Source organism: Lagopus muta, chromosome 1 (genome assembly GCF_023343835.1).
Source record: "Lagopus muta isolate bLagMut1 chromosome 1, bLagMut1 primary, whole genome shotgun sequence".
NCBI lineage: Eukaryota > Metazoa > Chordata > Aves > Galliformes > Phasianidae > Lagopus > Lagopus muta.
Window position 1 is genome coordinate 24,254,255 of NC_064433.1, and position 21,076 is coordinate 24,275,330.

The 21,076-nt window shown below is 40.0% G+C and overlaps 1 protein-coding gene across 2 annotated transcripts in view; it reads left to right on the forward strand.

Annotated features, from left to right (window-relative positions):
• ASZ1 (ankyrin repeat, SAM and basic leucine zipper domain containing 1) overlaps window positions 1-16,956 on the forward strand; it is a 38,479-nt gene extending 21,523 nt beyond the window's left edge. For both annotated transcript variants that reach the window (XM_048946818.1, XM_048946829.1), the window contains exons 8-13: window positions 2,301-2,376; window positions 2,709-2,765; window positions 6,876-6,988; window positions 12,120-12,225; window positions 12,643-12,756; window positions 15,141-16,956. In XM_048946818.1, coding sequence (XP_048802775.1) covers window positions 2,301-2,376; window positions 2,709-2,765; window positions 6,876-6,988; window positions 12,120-12,225; window positions 12,643-12,756; window positions 15,141-15,290 — 616 coding nt within the window. In that variant the 3' untranslated portion in view covers window positions 15,291-16,956. The remainder of the gene's footprint in view (window positions 1-2,300; window positions 2,377-2,708; window positions 2,766-6,875; window positions 6,989-12,119; window positions 12,226-12,642; window positions 12,757-15,140) is intronic.
• The last annotated feature ends 4,120 nt before the right edge of the window (window positions 16,957-21,076 follow it).

The window sequence follows — 21,076 nt, forward strand, 5'->3', positions numbered from 1 at the left end:
TGCATGGTAAAGTCAATTATCTGTGTTGTTCTCTGTTCTTGTGTATTACTAGTGATATAAGGAAGTAACCCTACGCAGCAGTTATTCAAATGAATTTTGTCCTGTTGAAGCCTGATGCTGGCTAGAGGGTGTTCTGTCAGGCTTAGTCATCTTGATAAGCTTTGAAAACACACACATACATGTGTTTGTTCTTTTTGTGTAATGATAGTCAAGAGGTACAATATCCTCAAGTTGGAAGGGACCCACAAGGATCATTGAGTCCAACTCCAGGCTCCACACAAGACCAGTCAGATCTCTGAGAGCATTGTGCAGATGCTTCTTGAACTGTGGCAGCTCTGTGCCATAGCCACTTCCCTGGAGACCCTGTTCCAGTGCCTGACCACCTTCTTGGAGAAGAACCTTTTCCTGATATCCAGCCTGAATCTCTTCTGTCACAGCTTCATGTAGTTTCCTCGGGCCCTATTACCCTCACCAGAAAGAGATCAGCGCCTGCTCTTCCACTTCCCCTTGTGAGGGAGCTGTTGGCTGTGATGAGATCTTCCAGCAGCATAGCTCCTTGAGTTGGATACCTTCTTCCTACCATTGGCCCTTGTAGTTTTCATCGCAAGCATTGCCACTTGTCTTCTCAGTTTCCATTTCCTCTCTCATCTGCTCCTTCCTAATGCATCGTATAGTACTGGGTGTCAGCATATTGCCCCACTGTCATAGATGTTTGTGTCAGCCTTCTGTAGACATTGGATAGTGAGGGTGGCTTCAGTCACTGACTTCTGCTATCTAGTGGAACAGCAGTCCTGACTCCAGATGCCTGGATTCTAAAAGGAGGAAAACATATCTGTAAGGAATTTGCTTTCTTCAACTCCTAGGCTAGTCCTCTTGTGCAGAGGCTTTCAAGTAAACACGTAGTTGCTGAATAGCTCTCTCTTCAATTCACAAAAAGAAAAATGTCCTTTGCTTGCACCAGCGATCTTGAGTTACCAGAAGACTCCCGAAGGCTTTGTAAATACATGCTTTGAATGCTTAAATAAAAAGATCTGATCACTGTAGTTCTTCTATGTTCATACATACTGTTCCTCTCCCCAGTATGAGGGTGTCAGTTGTACATTGTGCAAGTGTGTCTGTCAGTTGCTTACTTCAGAGGCTGGCTGTTGATGTTTGTGTTGAGGGGAAGAGGATAACATGATTCTGCACAACTTCATGGAAGAGACAGTAGTTTTAAACTTATATTTTTCTGCTGAAACATACCTTACGCTCAAAGATTTATTGACTTGCTATGAAGTGGAAGCTGCAGTAACTCTTCCTTAGGTGATTTAGAATGCCTATACCTTGTGAAGGGTTAAATGTACCGAAATAGCAGAAATCCTTGGAATTTTCAAGATTCTCAGTGTGCAAACCTGAAATGTTTTCTTAGGCATTCTGAACTATTTTCAAAGAATTTTTTTTTAATATTATTTGTTTTGTTTTCTGCCAATTTGAGAGTAGAAACTTATTTTAGTCTTTGACAGGATAAGAAGGCAAACCTTGATTTTTTGGGGGGGGGCCTACAACAAGAGAGCAAACTACTTCTTAATTTGGTTTCAGCAAAGGTTTGTTATAGCAGCTGCAGTAGTTTTTTTGCACTTTATGTGATCTACTTTTTTCTTATGTTCATTACAGTTGTTCATCTGATTGTTTGGACCTTTGTTCTCATCTTTTTATCTTTTAGTAGGTTGAAGAATAGACTGATGTTTTACCTGATGTTGAGCTCAGAACTTAAAATGAGTTTCACTGTTTCTTTTGTCTACCTTCTGAACAGTAGTCTTCTGACAGTGAATTTCTTATCAGACTTATCTCTGCTGTCTGCAAAATAGGCATTCCTGGTTTTTTTGATAACTGTTTTTGATTTAAATGGAACTGATAGAGTAGCAGCTTTGGGCTGAATTCAGTTTATATGATGATCGGCTGATAAGAATGCACAGTTTTATCTTCCTTAACACCACTTCCAGATTTTTCAGGCTTTTGTGTGCAACTTTGAGGTCCTCGTGTTGCTCAAGCGTTGAAACGTTCTTCTACTTACTGGTTTTCATTTATAATAGCAGTTCTGTTTATGGTCAATTCTACTCACTAGACCAAAAATGCAATTAAAAAGATTTTATAAGTTACGCTTATGATGCTTGCAAGAGACTATCAGTAAAAATGTAGAGGTTTAGATCTGTCAGTGTCAGTCTGGGATTTCTTCTGTAGCATTTTGTTTTAGGTGTATTTTTGCTTTGTTTTTAATTTCCTCTGTTTTCATTTTGAACTTTTATTGAATGTATTTACAGTTCCTGTTCAACTTTAGATGCCATGGAAGTGTTTTTACATGGTATTGGTCTAGAACACATAATAGGATTATTGAAGGTAAGATATGATGTGTCTGCTATCTATAATTTCGTGAAACATACCATAAATGTCAAAATAAATTCTACATTCATTTAAGTAAATGTATTAAGTGAAATTTCACCTTTGAAGTGTAAAGGTCCACTGCAGTGGACTGGATTGCTTAATTTTGATTTTGAGCATTAGTCACAATGTGATATTTCTGAACTGGAGGACACTTGTTTTTCTTAGATATATGGTGTCATTGTTTTTGTTTATGAAAACTGAAGTAAAGTGTATGTGAAAAAAAAAATGAAAACACTGTTTTCTTTTGAAACTATTTTTGGTGACAGAAAATCCTTTAATTTATGTAGGACAAAGATGTATACTTATGGCAGCTTCTGACCATGCAAAAAGAAGAGATGATACAGGTTAGTTTAAAAAAATTCAAAAATTGTTTTCTTCTTTTTCAGAAATGGTTTCAGTATGTTACCTTTATTAATACCTAACCATTATAAAAAGTCATCTTTAAAGACCTGCTCTCAAAATCTTTGACAAATTCTTCAATTTTTGTGTAAATGTAGACGACTGTTTTGTGTAATCTGACAGACCTGCCTTCAATTCTGTGAGGTGAATTCTCAGGTCGTCTTTGCCTACATCTGACTGTGGAGGTTCCCTCTGTTTCTTTGCTGTAATGAAGTGGGAGTTGGGGTGAGTGGGAAATAGTTCAATTTTGAATTTTAGTTTCTGCCACTGTTATGATGTGTGTTTTCCCTGAATGCAGATCAGTGCTAGGATAAGCAGCAGATAATCCTATGTATCCATTTTAAAGGTGGTCATTTTTTCTTTTTTTTCTTTTTTTTTTAAGTTAAAAAAAAAATCTTTCTTGCAGCCTACTGCATTTGGGAAGCTCAGTATTTCACCCTTGTCCAGGAGAAATTGATACGTTTTTATAAAGTTTTAGTTTGTAATAGAAATAGGGCAGTTGCTTTTTCCTTAAACTCCTCACTGAAATTACTGCTCTGGAAAGTGAAAGGTTTTGTTCACTTGAAGGAAGAGGCCAAAATGAAACTGTGCTATAGAGTCTCCTTGGTGCGGCACAGGTACTTCAGGCTGCAGCATTTTTCTGAGCAGTCTCTACCCGGTCCGGGTTACCAGAGAGGCCTTGTTCAGTTAGCGCCTTCAGACCTGCTACTCGTGCTATCTGTGTACATCCTAAGTGTCAGCTTCTTTTCCCCTCTATTCTGGTTTGGATAACCAGTTGTTTTACCCTGGAACAGTGCCAGAACATTTGTAGTACCAAGGAGGCATGTATTCCAGCAGCAGCGATCAAAACGTAACTGCGGATATTGGTGTTCCTTCAGAGCTGATGTCGCTAGGCTGTCCTGCATGGAGATTTGTCTTGTCACTGAGCTAGCATTTTCAGTGTTTTGACAGAGCTCAGAAATACCTGTATTCTCAGAGGGTTCATGTATAGGGAGTTTTATCAATCAAGATTTTTTTTTAAGAGTTGATTTAGACATAAATATTACAAGGCATATCAGCACCTGTGTGGATTGTAGCATCCCAGTGTGGGCTTTATTTGATTCCTTCAAGCCCCCCTTTACAGGGGTTTCACTCTTAAGAGATTTTTGTGGTTTTCTCCTCATGACTGTGAACTGCTCTCTCTCATGTCTGCGCTGAACTGCAAATCTGATGGAGTATGCATTAAAATTCACCACCTGTTTTGATGTAATCATTTTTATTTTGTTTTGTCCAGGGTGCGTTGGAGGAGGGGAGAGTATTATGGACTGAAATGGATAGCTGAGCCTTACTTAAAATGCTTCAGCTTCACTGATGAGACAAAATACTTTTCATGCAAACTGATAACTTCTCTTTCAGTGTTCAGATGTGTTTGGAATTCCTTAATACAAAGGACAGTCCGGAATGATGCTTGGGCTGGCTGTTCTTGCTCAGGAAAGACAACTTCTCTAGGAGCAGGATTCTTTTTTGCATCTTGTCTTGGCAACAGCAGAAAACAGTGCCTGGAAAATAAGTCATATTTTGTGCATGGACGTAAATTAATTAGTCTTCAAGTCGGAATTTAAAAAATAACATCGCACACCTGGCTTATTACCATTTCATAAGTTATCATCAATTCTTGATTATAGTTTTAGAGCTCTGCTAACAGTTTCTCCCCTTACTGCTGGTAGAAAAAAATTTAATCTGTTTTCTCATAACAGAGTTGAAACTTTTTGGTGTGATGGCAGATCTTCCACTAACAGCCAGCTCTTTTAAATAGCCTGGATCTTATTACTGCAAAGATTAACGATGACTTCTGATGGATGCCTCTGAACCATGCTGCTTTTTATCCAAGGAACTGGAGAAAAAATCCTGTCACTAACATGAGACACTTTCCTCCATCAAACTATATCGGGAAGATATTTTCTCTGTAAATATCTTTATCTGTATTCTACAACAGAGCCTAAACAATGGCTCTTTCAAGTTGAAATCCTTGCATTCCTTCAAGTTATAAACTGCTCCATACTGAGACATGTCTGCTCAGTATACTGGGACAAGTCTATACAACATTTGGAGGTTTTTGTCTGCTTGTTCTTCTTGTGACACTTAGATTTTTATTTTTTTTATTTACTGGAGGAGAGGCATGTTTTTTTGAGTATTTGTCTCATAAGGCAGTGCCGTGAGTACTTGATGTGTTTTGAACTGACAAAATTCCTGTCTCACTGTCTGTTAGCTTATTAGAAGAGAAATTGGCATCCTCTTCAGATTAGAGAATGTGTAGTAAAAATTTGACACATCAAAATATAAGCCAGGAGTTTAACTTCATCATTGGAGAGTTATCTAGTCTGCATACTTCTGTATCACAGTGCCAAGACTCTCCTTCCTCTGACCACCTTCCCACACACAAAAAAACATTTTATACTTGGCAGAAAATAAAGTGAATAAAAAATAGTGACCATTTGGGCAACATGACAAAGAGTTCATATATAACCTCACTGGTATGTTATCTGAGAAGCATGCCATCTTTCACTTGAGGCAATCTGTTACTCACCTTCTATTATTTCTGTCTGAAGGATGACAGAGAATGTTAATGCTGGTACGCAAGTTTTTAGCTATTTTTTTTTTCATTTTACTTTATTCTTAAGTAAAAACAAAGTAAGTCTACGTACCTGAAATAAAAATCTGGACTATGTGTAGTCTGTTCTACAGATATAAGTAAATCCATATACAGCACTTCTTTCTTAGACATATGGCCACTTAAAAAATAGTAGTTGCACTGTGTAGGCTGCAGAGTACAACTGAACAATTACTAGCCTAAAAGTTTTCTCATCCATGAGGAAGAAGAAGGGCTTCACAGACTGTTCATGTTCTTGTTCCATTTCATCATTGCATGAATGGTCAGATTGTGGCTAAATTTTCCTGTTCAGCATAAGTGGTCTGGAAAAGAAAATTGTCTGCTTTGGAAAGAGGTTTGGACTGGTCCTTTTCTTCTCAAGTTCTGCTTTTCAAGTACTTTTTTAGTACTTTTCAATTCAAAAAGTGCTGTGCTAATGGTAGACTTTGTGACAGTTTCTTTGACAGTTCTTTCTTCACAAGGCATATCTACAAGGTGTTGTGTGAGTGCTCAGTCAACTGATCTGTTCACAGAACGATGTAGTTATCTTTTATTTGTAGGAACCCAAATTAGAACATGTGTCTGATGCACTGATGAGAAAGCTATATCCTTATTTGCTTGTTCAAGGAACGAGAAGATGAATCAAAATCAGTTCCAATCGTAATAGTTCTCGCTTTGGCCAGATTTAATATTCAGGAGTAACTCCTGCTCTGACCTTGGAAGAGTTCACTTGATTTTTCTAATTGTACTTAAATTTGCTGCTCACAGATCAGCTTACTACTGTGTCATGAGATGGCTGTTGTTAGATCTCACTTTGTTTTGTAAACAGTAAGAAAACATTAATTCATACTAGATAGTACCACAAAACTCTTGAAAAAATAAGGTTTTTGAAAGAGGTATGATACTTTGCAAGACAGGTTTACCTAAACGGAGGAGAAATAAAATACATGTCCAAAAGTACATAAAAGCCTTCTTGTAATTTGGACTCTTTCTTTCTAATTTACAATTTGATGCAGACTTAGCTCAGGAAAAAAATAATGCGAACTGTTAACACTGTATCACTGTTGTGATGATTAGTTGTTTCTTACTGTAAGATGGTTTAGATGATTCTGAATTAGTGAAGGATAAGATCCTAGCATGGGGGTACTTATAAAAACTACTGCTAATGTTTTTTAGTATCCAGATTTTTGAGTATCCTGTGCAAGATCAGTTTGGCTCCTACTTGGTTCTTGTCTTATTTTCTGTTATTATCATGGGTTTTCTTTAATTCTAATTTCCTTTGGAAATAACATACATAGTTGATTACTTAAATGTAACTTCTTTTGACTATTAATTATAAATTCATAAAATGAGCAGTACTGAACTGTTTTATGTTTAATACGTGTTAAAACTAAATCATATGTCTGAAATTACTTTTTGAATTTAGATAGGTATTACAAATCCTGTAGATCAACAGAAACTCCTAGATGCCGTTAATGAGCTGCAAGTGGAAGAAACAAGATTTAGAGACCTTTCTGAATTAGCAAATCTGGAAGTCAGGTAATAACCATGTTTCTATGGAAAGTAAACTGGAATGCAAACTATTTAAGGTAACTGCAATATTTTCTATAGCATGAAATTTAGATTCTCTGGCACCTCATCCTATGCATAAACATTCATGGGATGCCTGTTAGTGGATCGTGAGGAATGAAAGTAGGTGCATTTTATACAAAGAAAATTAAAAGCACAGCTTCTTGCTGTAGGAATCTTTTTATCAGTTATATTGCAATTCTTATGCCATTATTTTGGTCATCTTTGAGTGATGAATTCTTTATCTGTATCTCAGACCTGCACTGCTGTGCACGTTTCAATAGGTGTGTTTATATCAAGCGACTTCTCTGGCTCCAATATTAACTTGTTCTTTAATTATTCTGATAAGCTTGCTCTGTTTGCTTACCCATGCTTCAAGAGCATCACTGACACTTTCAAACTCTAAACTGTATGGCCTGTGCAGTTCTCCACTGTGTCTGTAGACAAGACAGATTGTTAGTACTGCTATCAAATATGAGAGTAAAATGCAATTAAAAAGTAGGAGGCAGAGGTGTATATTATTTCTGCATATGGGTTTAATTTTCAACTAATTAATTAACTACCTGTCTGTGTCCATCTAATTCATGTAGATTTCTGTATTCCTTGTTTTTCTAGAGTATTATTAAATTTTACCTGTCTCCTAGGTGCTCATAGAGCAGTTCCTGTGTCTGCCACAAAAAGAAGAGTGTAGTAAGGGTAGAGGTGTCTTAAAATTTCTTAAACCTCTTATCCTTCTGTTTTGTTGTGTGAATGTTTTATCTGGAAGAGAGCTGTGGATTTGGATTTAGATTCTGTGTTCATATCTTCTTTCATGTTACTTTCCAGAACCATAGAATTGTTTCCGAAGAGTGAGACCACTTGGATACTTAGAAAACAGACCTCAGCACAGAACTGTTGTTTGCCTTTCAGAAGCCTTTGTTAGCTGTATTATCTTTGTTCAGCTTGGGTCAGACTGCTCTGTTTAGGAGATATTGCACCATCCCCATGCTGTAGCTGCCTCACGAGTTAGGCTCTGTGTGCTAGTTTTCTCTCTTCCTACTCTCATCACCAGTTGCGTGGCATTATCATCTTCATTGCACAGGACTTGTGACAAACTCCTCCTCGTATCTGATCTGTTCATTACATAATTTTCTTCTATCTAGAAAAGTGAGTGCAGTTCCTCTTTAAAGTGTGTGTATAGGGAAGTGCTTGAAGCCCACATCTTGTCTCTTGAGTAGTGGCTTGACAGTTTTCTTAGCTATTTCTTCCTTCTCCAGAACTCTGGAGAGACTTGTCTGCCTTATGTGGAGGCTAAACTTGTAAGGCTAAACTTGACATTATATTATAAGTTGGACTGAAGAGTGTGCTAGGGTTCAAGTGCTTTCTGTATATGTCACCATCCATCCTCTGGAGGCAGCTGAATCACGGTGACACTGTGCTTTAGCCCTCATGTTGTGGTTCTGTCTACTGCATTCTCCACTCCTGTTTAATCACTCTTAAATACACTGATTGCTTCTGACGCTGGCACTCTGCCTGTTTCTGTAACCATTACTGTGTTCATACAAAAAAGTCTTTGCAGGCTTTTTGAGTTAGATTTTTGTGCCGTGATACCAAGTTTGAACTGTGGGATGAGAGGACGCGTAAGGCTCTTGAAATGGGAAACACTTGAAAGATTAAGATGAGCTGGGAGAGCCAGGTGTTCATGTTTTAATGGAGGACTTTGGTACTGCCTACTTGTCTCTGAGATTTCTCTGTCAAAACAAGCACTTATTTCCGAAAGAGAATTAAGGTGCAAACTAGCACGTGTGCTACAAGACCAAAGAGCTAAAGTTCTGGCATGCGAGAGGGTACAAAGCATCATAACATCCATATTTTCTGGCAGCACCTGGGCTTTTCCTGTTAAAATTGAGGCTTTGCTGTTGAGCTGAAAAAGCAGACTGGTCATCTGGGTTCCTGTGTCCAAGTTAGGTGCTTTTGGAAAATGATTTTGATTCTTCATCAAGGAATCATTCGTTTCAGTTTAAGACGACCAGTTCAAGCTTCACACATTGTTTTATGTTAGAAATGTATGCTTTTTTACATTGGCCAATGGCAAGTGGTGTTTAGTTTATACGCTCAAGCAGGACAGCTAAAAAAGATCAAATGGGAATTAAGTGGAATAATAGAAAAAATTAGTTCAGGGCGTGTATAAGGAGCAGGGAGTGGAAGCAAACACTGAGGTACTGTCTTACACACCAGTAACATGATCATCCTATAGAATTCTAAGTACCACACAAAATACCACACACAAAAAATCTTGAAACCTATATAGATCACAAAACCAGAAAGTAATTGAAGACTTAAATACAAAAAAATATGACAGCACTTCAGTTTAGGCGAGTACTGCATAGCTTTCTAAAAAATGGCTTGACATGTATTTCAGGAATCTGACCTTGAGACTAAAATCATACTCTGTTTACCTGCTCTTATATAAAGATTTTACTTGCCATTTGTTCAAAGTCATTCTGTGAGAAGGAAGATCAGTCATTAAGTCATAAAAAAACTAACATAGTAGAAAATGTTGAACTGATTGATTATAAACTCGCAGACTGTCCAGCAGCGTTTAGCCACTGGTATTTTGACAGCCATTAATTCTTTTAAAAAGTGATGAGTTTTTTGAAAATGTTATTTTTGTTTCCAGATATTTCCAAATGGAAACAACGCCACTGCAGCAGATAGTTCTTAAATATATTTTCATGGAATTTCTATTTGTATAATAAAGAAGTATGAGGCGTAATGTTGGAAAAATATTTACAGTGCTTTACTGTAGGAGTTCTAGAACCATTCTCAACAAAAATAACTTTTCTAACAAGACAGAAGGTGCCATAACTGATTCTAGCGTGCTAATAAGTTATCTTTCTAAGTAGAAGAAAGTTTTCATGAGTGACTCAGTTGAAGTAACACGGGAGAAACTTCTTACCTCTAGACGTGATTAGTTTGCTTAGTGTTGGTTTTAAATATAATTGTTATATTGTTCTGAAATCAATAGTAATTTAATATATAAAAATAGTAGGCTTTCTCATTTCCAATTCTTCATGTCAGACTCTGAAGAATCTTGGTTTTCAGTCTTCAGCACCCCTGTTGATGCTTCTGTTTGAAGTGGTGAGGTCTTGGTTGTTGGGCACTGTTGCAGATCACAGACATTCTGAGCAGCAGTGGAGACTTTGCTCGCAATCGTCTTACACCAGAATTGAATGATGCATTAAAAGCTCATTCTTGAAATCCCGATTGATTTATATGATGTAGGAAGAGATTTACATTTACAGGGTGTGTTTTCAAAATTATTGAATGCTTTATGTTATCTTAATTTTCTGTGTTTTTTTTTATACTGGATTACTGTGTTTGTGAAGCGTTACATCTTTTCATTTTTGTCTGCGTGAACTTGCTGTACTGTCATTATGCAGACTGATTAGGTGGTGAATTCGCAGGAGCTGGATTTGATGTTTGCATCTTCCACCAAGAAAAACTAGAAGATTGGAACTTGGTGCTGAGGTTTAGGTGCAGAGTAGACTGTTCACAGGGCTGGCAGAATGTTTGGCTCTGCTTTGGAAGCTGAGATCCAGAGCAAAGGAACAGCTGCTTAAAGTGGAGATACTTTCAACAATTATAAAATGAAAATTTTAGGAAATAAATTATTCTAAAACAAGTTATAAAAAAAAGTGCAGTCCTAGCTGTGGATGATGCCCTGTGAGAACTTTGTTCTGGTTTTGTTGACACACTTCTCCTTTCCTGATGGAGAGTCGTTCCTTAAGAGTTGAGTCTCCAGTCTTGCTTGTTTCTGCTTATCTGGATACTACAGTATATCAGGCCCCAGGTTTTTAGCTGTTTTTAGGAAGTGTTTTGCCAAGCAGGTCAGTATTGATTGGAGTTGTCATGACATGCGTTGTCATGGGAAGAAGTTGAAAGCTGAATGAAAAGACTCTGTGAGCCAAATCCAGCCTCTTTTTAGGCACCTGCACCACACAGGTTTGTGGCTTAGTTTAGGTGCTTGGCACATTGGGTTTAGACCTTTTTGCCATTGGAGGAGGCATGCAGATAAGAGGGTGTGAGTGTGTTGAATTTGGATTCAGTAGCAGATGGCAGTAGGGAGAAGAGGAGCGTTGCACTTTGAATCCGTTTACATAGATTCTCCAGTAAATGTAATGAGGTTCTGTGATAGGGCAGTATCCACTTGAAATAGTCTTTTATATTGGTCCTGATGTTATTCACCTGGATGGCTTATAGCTTGCTCTAAAAACTTAGCATTGAAATTAAGTCTATTAAGTTCCTGTATCCTTTCCTCCAATTTTTGGAGACTGATTTTCAGAGTTATCTTCCTGCTTATATTTGAGTATATTGAGTTTACATTTCCTTCATAGTAGATAACATCAGATATTTTAGACTTTAAGGAAAGCATTTCCACATCTTAGGCCCAAGAGAGTATTATCAGATTCTTCACTGTTCAGCTGTGCTGGAGACAAAATGCCTGTAGGCTAGCCATTTCAGTCCCAGCTCCAAAGTACAAACCAGGATTATTTTTTTTCCCAACTCAAAAATATAAGCTTCAGTCATAAGTTCTGCTACATCAGTATGAAGTTGACTCAGTTGTCTGTTCCTGGTATTGCAAGACTGTGATCTCTGTGCTCACATGCACAGGAATAATGGTTATTATGCATAATGTCGTACAAAACACCACTTGTAGTGGGTAATGAGATGTTTTCATTGATTAAAAATAGGATTGAAAATGAGAAGTAGAAGTGGAGGTTAACAGCATGTTTCCAAAATGCTTTAGGATGATAGTTTTTCAGCTCTATGTGTAGCTAAATATTCTGAGTAGCATAACAGTTTGTTGCCCTACCAGAATGGGAGGGAGGAGCTGGAGGAGATGGGAAGGAGCATTGGTATGGACAGTCAAAGTGTGCAGCTTGCTAAGATGTTACATGTTAGTGTTTAACTACCCTCTTAAACAGACTGGGTTTTTTACTGTAGTGAAATTGCATGTCTGATTCACTCACTAGCTAGTGTTGAAAATGCATAGATGATACTTAGCTTGCAGGAAGACATAACGTTTTACAAATAATGGCATATGGTTTTATTTTGGTAGTGGAGATGAATGCCTCAAGTTTCTTCAGAAGATAAATAAAGAGTGTAGCAACCTGACTGTTCCTGTGCAGACCATAAATAAACACTTCCTCGAAAATTCTCACAAGGTATTCAACAAAAGGGGAAAGATGATTTAGAGTTTGGGGGAATAGCATTGTGCTACCTTTGTAAAATGACAAATGTGTATGCTAATCAACTGTCTTGATTACTTTTAGTTTTATAGAACTGTCCAATGTTCTCTCTCTAACGCATGGGGCTTTTTTGAAAAATTTGTTTCAAAAAGTTAAATCTAAAGATAAATCTGCTTTTCAGTGTTTCTGCTGTTGATTCAAGTGATTCAAGTGACAAGTTTCCAGAAAGGCTTTAAGAGAATAGTAGATCAGTGCCGTGTATAAATCAGGCAATGAAAACCTGACAGAAATGAAGCTATAAACTTTTTCTGACACTGCCTTTTTTGCTACATCAACTTGTATTAAGTTATGATGTACAGTCATTGTGGCAAATAACTCTTTGACTCTTGACAGATGGTACTGCGGTGGGCACCAACCGAAAGATATATTGAAGTTTGCAGAGACTTGATTTGCAATGTTGAAAAGTTGGGAGAAGAAGTTAAGAGGCTGAACGAACTTGTGGCAAAGGTGGGTGTGAGCAGTGAGGCTATTTCTTACTGTACATAAGTTTCTGCATGCGGTATTGAAAGCGATGTTCATTGGTGAGATGTCTGATACCTTTTTCTACCAGCTGCAATCTGAACATTGCAACTCCCACTCCCCAGTCTGGCTTTCCACCTTTCCGTAACAAAGTGAAATAATCTAAAGTATTCTAAAACTGTGTGGAGTGTCTCCAAAGGGAAGTGTAGTCCATCTTTTTATCACAGGAAGTAATTGAGTGGGAAATGCGCCTGTGCGCTTGGACTGCCACCGTGGCATAAATGCCACTCAGAATACTTCTTAATTAAGGAATCTTTTGTTTGGAATTATTGACTCTCAAGGAAGATAGTACAGCTTTATGGATTGAATCAGAGGCATCCCAGATAACTTCACAGAGTGACAAAAGAAGAGGGTGGGAGAGGTCAAGGCTAGATGTTAGCACCACATCAGTCTTTCTCAGACCAACACAATGATATGCTCTTGTCAGATGGGGTCATTTTAAGTAATAGGCTAGTAAAATGAATGGCTGCTGGAATAGAGTAAATGGAGCATCAGTGTCAGAAAGGAATCTGTTACTAAATGAAGCCATGTGGAACTCAGACTTTGAGTATAAAGCTTCTAATGCAGTTTCCTGTAGTTTAAGGAAATCTAACATAGTATAACAGCCTTCTCCTAATAAATCACTTAACACCAAATATATTTAAGAGGTTGCAATGAAGAACTTCTAGCTGTTTGTGTTCCTTAGTTTGCATATGCAGAAGTCAACTGCATGTATGTATCTGCCTGCTGTGGGTGCAGGCCAGTGGTAAGGGAGTGGGGTGGGCCTAAGTTTAGGTGCTACTTGCACTTACTCTCATACATACTTAAGATTCTGTAGCTGCCAAGATGTAGCATAGTGGCTCTGTACCTTCTGTTAAAAAGACAACAAACATTAGCCTTCCAGTTATTTCAAAAATCTAATTCCTGTTCTATTAAAATACTGTAGTGTGTTATTTATTCCACTGATGAAGACTTCAATCCAAAGCATTTTGGTATTTCTTAATTTATGATGGACCGCTTCTGAATCACTGGAGAGCTCTGAAACATTTATTATGAAAACTGTGAATTTAAATGAAACTGTGAAACCTCTTGTATAGCAATGTGCTAATTCCCTTTATCTAAATCTTTGGTAGTAACAGAGCTGCTCTGTTAGTAATATTTTACTGTATCAGCCCCTGAGTCAGAGACAGATGTTGGTGGGATGGCAGTAGAGGTTGAACCTTCCCACCAGTATCCCATTACATTTGTTGCCATGTGACAGATGGCAGCAGAGGGGCAGTCTGACAGAATGGCATCTGACATAGAAGGGCATATGAAGCAAAGTTGTGTCACTGAATTCCTCCATGTGGGGAAAAATGGAACCCATTGATGTTCATTGTTGCTCGTTGAGTGTTCATGGACACCAAACAGCAGACGTGAGCACAGTGAGGCAGTGCATTTCAACAGTGGTGACTGTGGCACTGGGCCACCTCCACTGGTGCGGATAGTTAGGAGTGCAGGATAGAGACTCTTGTTCATTTCTGGTGAAAATGCACAGCTACTGGCAGTGATTATGTTGAAAAATAGTGTTTTGTAGCTGGGAATTTGCTCTGTTGGGTGTTGTTACCGTGCTCTTTGTTGCTTTTGGAGTTTCCGTGGAAGTAAATAAGAGGCATTACTTTTAAAATGATGTACATACACTTGCTGAGCTTAGTCATAACAGTACTTCTTTGCAATGCGTGTTAAGTGCATGACATGCAATTTTTGTAAGTGATGTTTAAAGTGGGATGGCCTGCCAAGCATTATGAAGTAAGGGAGGGAAGCAGGACAGCCCTGCTGCACTTCATGGCAAGGCTCCACTCAACTTCAGTAGATATTTGGGCAGGCATTTGTGAGATACTTCTCCTGTCACTTCAATTTTAAAAAGTCTTGAAAGCTCGATCTGTGTTACATATTTAACTTTCTGCTTCAATAAACAGTTATTCTTGTAATTAAATTGAAAAAAAATATTTTAGTAACAAAAAAAAAAGTTTAAATATTGGATGATTAAAGTTTAAGTGTTTTGGTATCGGATTTTTTTAGCACATGTTGGCAGTATGTTTCACTCCAGAGGAATTCAGTTTGTAAATGATTTTTGTTTTCTAGAATGTGTTACATAAAAAGACTCTGAGCATCAGGTAAAATAAAGTTTTGTGCATATTTATTTCCACTGAATTAAGGCGCAGGTAATTAAGGCAGTTAGAAAGGGGCACTTCAGACCTGAGAATCCAGAGTTACACTTTATCACACACTTCAGAAACCTTCGCGCTAACCTTTTCTGTTGTGTTTTTTTCATGATTTAACATCTGCCTCAGGAAGAAGAGCAGAGGAGTGACCTCAGCCTAGTGGTGTTTCCAGAAACATCACTCACCTTGGAAAAAAGATTGGTAAAAATGGGAGCAGTAACGTTGCTTGGGTTTGGCTTTTTCATTATTATAACTAAGTTAGCGGTAAAGAAAAGCTGACTCTTTCAGTGCTGTGAATAACTTGTGCTCAGTGTATGTAGCAGAGCTGAATTCACATGAAAATTTGTGTAGTTTCATCATATCTGTCACATCTATATTTGGTTCTTATATTGATCTAGCTGTAAAATGATTAAACAAAATCTGTTCGCGTTAATGTACCTTAGTGCTTTAGATTCAAAGTTATGTCTGGTATAGACTATAGGTACAAAATCTTATCAGAGCTGTGGGGTTTTTTTGTTTTGTTTTGTTTTTTGCCCTAAAGTTATAGTTATTACTTAGTGATCACAAGTTTTTGTTTTAACTGTGGTTATAACAACTGTCACCTGTTCAGCTGTTGTTCACATAGGTAAACGTAAGCAAGCAATGCTGTTGTTTATTTTGGATGTTTGTAAATAAATTGGCAATGCAGGCGTGCTTTGCTTTGTTTCGTTTTTTAAACATTAAGAGTCATGTGATTTTTATGTTGAAGAAGTTCTTTTCTCAGGCATAGATTCTTATCAAAAACTTTATGGTGAGGTATATTTGTCACAGCCACAGGACTGCAGATACCTTGTCTGAAAGTCATTTCCCACTGAGCTGTGCTACTCACATTATGCCTGAGATATATTTCCTCAGGTCTGCTTGTATCAGTTTTATCACTACAAAAGATTGAAAGGATACTAACAGGATTTATAGCAATTGTTTGCTATAAGAATGCAGGCAACTTAGAAGGAATATTAGTGTTTCATGATCTGGACTTTCACTACGGTAGCTTCATGTTAATTTTCCTCTTAAGGTTTTCATCAGTTGGAGGTGTTTGTAATTCTGCAGCAAAACTTTAATATCTGTTTTTACAGCCAGTTTCCACACTGAGTGTGTTGCAAAAAGAAAAGACAAAGGGAATTGGTTTAAGTCATCTACAAAAACCACATTTTTGTAGACTTCAGTGAATGTCTGTAAAAGTGCTGCATGTTTGTGATGGGATGTTCTTCAGTCAAAACAGAAGCAGTCTGAAAAACCATCATTAGACTCAGTGGGTGTGCCTTGCTTTAGCATGCTCTGCTCCCAGAGATGTGTGCAGTCATCATCTTGAATGCTCCCTCTGGAGAATAGTAATGAGAAGGTAAAAACCCAGTGCTGCTCCAGGCAGTTACTGCTGTCACAGTTGTTTCCTGCTTTTGATTTGAGAAAACTACCTTGGGTGTTAGTATGTTTCCTTGCTATTGTAATTGTGGTACATGTCAGAAGCTCGTTCACATTGTCTTTGCAAGGTGTAGGTTGTGCAAGTGGAATTATTTCAGCCACTCACATGGTGTGTGTGGTACAGCCCTTGGAGAGGATTCTGATTCTTAGCTGTGGTGCTCCTCACTTCTCCACTTCAGTGAAGATTTGCAAGTAGCTGCCACTCCAGAGATGCATTTCCTGCCTCTGGTACATTTTGCCATCGGAGACAGTAATGAAAATGATTTTTTTTTCATGCAAGTCTGAAAAAATTATCCACTTGTATGCAGGCCTTTGAAGCTGACCTTGCAGGAAGCTGCTCCAGAAAAGAGATTTATCAGCATTTAACTGAATTATAATAATGTGAATGGTGTTGTCAGTGTAAATTTACCTGTGCTGGGGCTAGGGAGGGAGAGAATAATGCATAATATTCATTGATAAATGTTTTCTAGTTTGAGAGTTACAATAAAATATTCTGTGCAGAAATGAGTCATGGGTCTGAATGTTGTACTGAACTCCTAAATGCATGAAGTCAGCAGAAAGATGATAGCTTAAATTCCAGACGTCTTCATTTTACTACTACACTTCTGTGCGTGCCATTTCATTATTTGGTTCTGTCAGTTCATGTCATGAATCTAAAACTGAAAGAAGGAGAAGACAGCTTTTTTTTTTTTTTTTTCTGTTAGGTTGTACAAAAAAAAAAAAAAAAATCTCTTTTTAAATGATTTCTGTTTTGTTTTAGAGTGACTTGAATCGACCGCTTCATTGATGAAGTGGGCTGTGCATTTCTCCAGTAATATAAGCTGCATTTGAGAGAAGCTGCTCCTGTTAAGATGTCCCAAACATTGCTTATTTTATGTGTTTATCATCAAATTGTGACACTTCCATGTAGACAACTTCCAGGATAAATACAGGCTTTGTGTTGTCAGCATCTTTGCTGTGTTGTAGTGTTCAAGGGCATCATTCAGAGTGGCGTAAATCACACATGAGAAGTGAAGATCTTGGACTAAGCAGTTTGATCTGTGTCTCATGTCATTGGTCAGGAATGAATTGTGCTGGGTGAGTAGGATATGTGAAGAGCCAAATAAGTAAGGTTTATTCTAACTCAACCATTAAAGAGAAGGGGGAAAAAAACTGTATTTTCTCCCGATTCCAGACTCAGGCTTAAACAATGAATTTCAAAGTCCTTTATTCACTTTCATGTTGTTCCAGTGCCTTTTTCAAATTCCTTGTTTGAGAGGGTATCACAGTATGGTTGCGATAGGGCAGGAAACAAAGAGATTACTGCAAAATCTGGCCCCTAAACCATGCTGTCCAAATTGAATCCCCCAGCCAGCACCGGGGTGAGGCAGCCTTTAGATGGAAATAACCCTGCTGAGAGGCCTTCTTCTTTAAGTCATCACATTAAAGTCATTATCCTGGAATAGTAATGGTACAGTGATTTGCACATCTATGAGGGGATGGGAGGAAAATGCTAAAGAGCTTTGCATACATTAGGCAGGTAAGCCTCCCAGCCCTGGGAAGGGTTATTTTCCTCTTACAGTAGTGCAAATGGAGAAGCAGGAGGATTGAGCCGGTTGTAGTTGGGGCCAAGCCCTACAGATACAGAGTTGCTTAAAGATGCAGTGAGGTTCCTACTTGGCTGTGCCATGTGTTGGATATCTAACTGCTCTGAATGCTGGTGAACATCGAGGCAATGGTCTTTTCTGCATCTGTGGGCAGTTATGTAAAATGTAGGGCCTTGGGTGAGCCTGTAGAAGGGGCCTAAAGAATTCTACTTCTCATTTACCTTGTTCATCCTGGAGCAGGATGTGAACAAGAGATTTTCTGTCTCTGGGATTTGGGTTTTTCTCTGCTCTTTGACTTGTGGAGTACTTAGCCTGTACTAAGGCATAACCATTTTTTCCTGATTGTTTCTAGTTGCAAAGAGTAGACAGTAAGTTTAGGTATGTGCATTCTTAAATGGGAAATGAATGGGCTTCTTTAATCACATTCTCTGTTCGCTTGGAGAAATGCTGCATTCATTTGGTTGCGTTTTTTTCCTTTCTCCTTGTCCAGCTGCCTTGTTACGGACAAAATGTAAACGTGAGCTGTGTGGTTTGCTCCTTCTCCTCTTGCTTTCTTTGAGTCTCTCCCAGCATTCCCCAAAGCTGTTAGTTTCTGCTAAAAATTCCATTTGGAAATGACATTGCCTATCCTGGGAAATTTCTACTTACCAGAGCTCTGGATTTTATATACCAGGACTTACGAGTGTTAAGGTATGAGATGAAGTAGTACTGGCATCGGGCGAATAATAGGGTGTTTGTCCTTAACAGCTCTAATAACTGCTAAATTATTTTCATTTCTTATCCTGACACAAACATTGCAGTTCACATAACATGGAGCCCAGGTCCTCACAAATGAGACTTGGGGGCTCCCTCTGAGGGACTTTGAGTTCTGAGCTGTGTCCCTGGCTGTGGTATGTGTGGGAAGATGACCACTTAAGGATTTGGGAGTTGATTTTAAGTATTCCTCCCAGATGAGCTTTCCAAGCCTCCAGAATTTCTGAAAACAGTCTCCATGAATGCAGTAGTACAGGTTTAACTACATTATTTTCACTGTTTTGCTGAAAAACTTCAGCCCCGTAAGGTATGTGCTGATGAAGCTGGGCTTTTGGTGTTGCCACTTGCATAGCGTGTGACATAATCTCTTGTCTGGATGAGTAATGGTGTGGGTATGGCACCGTGAGGATGCTGAGGGCTCAGGGTAGTGAGTTGAGGGGAGGCTGAGGAAGCTGGGGCTGCAGAGGCCGGGGAGGGGGATGTCTGTGTTTGTGCGGGTACCTGATGGCAGCAGTGTCCTACTGCTGTTGGTGTGGGATCTGAGAGCAAAGAAGCTGTTGATTGAGGAGGGTGCCTCAGAAAAGCCCAGTGAGTCATCTGCTGGCTGCAGCTCCAGAGGGGGCTATGGGGCTTGCAGCCTCAGGTCCCAATTCCTGCTGGGATCTGCTGTCTTGTCCCCACCTTCTCCCCTTCTGTTACTGAACCAAGGTGCATGCTCCTTCAATGCCAGAAACTGAAGTTGGCTGAAAATTGAGGTATTTCTTTAGGCACATTGACAATGCTTTATTGAATGGATTTGCCTACTCTTCTGTTGCCGTGAGGCCCTGGCACAGCTTCATGGGCACACAGTTCCTGTGCAGCCGTTCTGCTGTGGGGCTGTCCCTGTGCTGGGCTGGACCTGCCTCTATCCTGCTGCTGCAGCCCAAAGCCCTGAAAGCCCTTCTGTGCGGTTGGGTGGTTGGGTTGTTGCTGGTTTTGTTTGGGGTTTGTTGTTTAAGTTAAGAGAAGCAGGTGGATGTTCTCACATCTTGACAGCCATTGCTTAAGCATTTTCCTGGTGCAGCACTCAGGACTTTCCCCTGACCGTGGTCTCATTTTGGGTGCCAGCCTGAGGCCTGATGGCACGGACTGCAGCTGTGTCCTCTGTGCCTGAGGAGTTCAGTTTGGGACCCTTCACTGCAAGAAAGACGTTGAGGCCCTGGAGTGTGTCCAGAGAAGGGCAACAAAGTTCTGAAGGGTCTTATGGGAAGCAGATGAGGGAACTGGGACTGTTAACACTGGAGGAGTCTCAGGGGAGACCTCATTGCTCTCTACAACTGCCTGAAAGGAGGTTGCAGTGAGGTGGGGGTCGGTCTCTTCTCCCAGGTAACAGATAGTACAAGAGGCCTTAAGTTGCATCAGGGGAGATTCAGGGTGATTTCTTTCTGAGATTAAGAAAAATCTCTGAAAGAGTGGTGAAGTATTGGACCAGGCTGCCAAGGAGGTAGTGGAGTCACCGCCCTGCTGATGCTCAAGAAACGTGTAGCTGTGGCATGGAGGAACGTAGTTTATCGGGCATGGTGGCAATGGGCTGATGGATGGACTGGATGACTTTAGTGGCCTTTTCCAACCTTTATGATTCTATGAATCAAGGACTGGGTCCAAGTGGAACTGCTGGGTTTTCTTTTCCAGGATTTTCCCCTGGGACTGACAGCCAAAAGGAGAGCGATGCTCTGACTGCAGCCATCCCAAACCCCAAGGGCTGAGCCTGAACCAGGCCATTTCTCTTTTAATGACGTTTTGCAGTGTTGGTTTTTGTTTGTTCCTTCTGTCTGCTTTCTCGTATCTGACCTGTGTAGCTGACGGTGTAGCACGCAGGGCTGGCGCAGGAGCGGCGGGCACACGAAGACTCGGAGGGCGGTGTGTGCGGCTCAGGCTCCGTCCCTGCCCGCGGGTGGCGGCCGGCCTGGCGGGGCAGCGGCTGAGCGGATCGGGCAGGGCCGCGGGGCGGGAGGGGCTCCGCCTGATCGCTGCCATACGGGAGCGGCGGGGAGCGCCCGAGAGGCTTCGCGGCTGGGCACGGCTCTGTCCCGCAGCCCCGGCCCGGCTGCCCCCCGCGACGGGACCTTCGCTCGCCGCCCGCGCCCCACCTCCCCACCCACTCCCCGCGGGACGCGAGGCTGCGGCTTCGCCCGGTGCCGGGGGTCCGCTGCCGCTCGGAGGCGGTCGGGGTCGGCCCGGCAACGGTACGCGGGGCGACTGCGTGCGGGGTCATTGGGAAGCAGC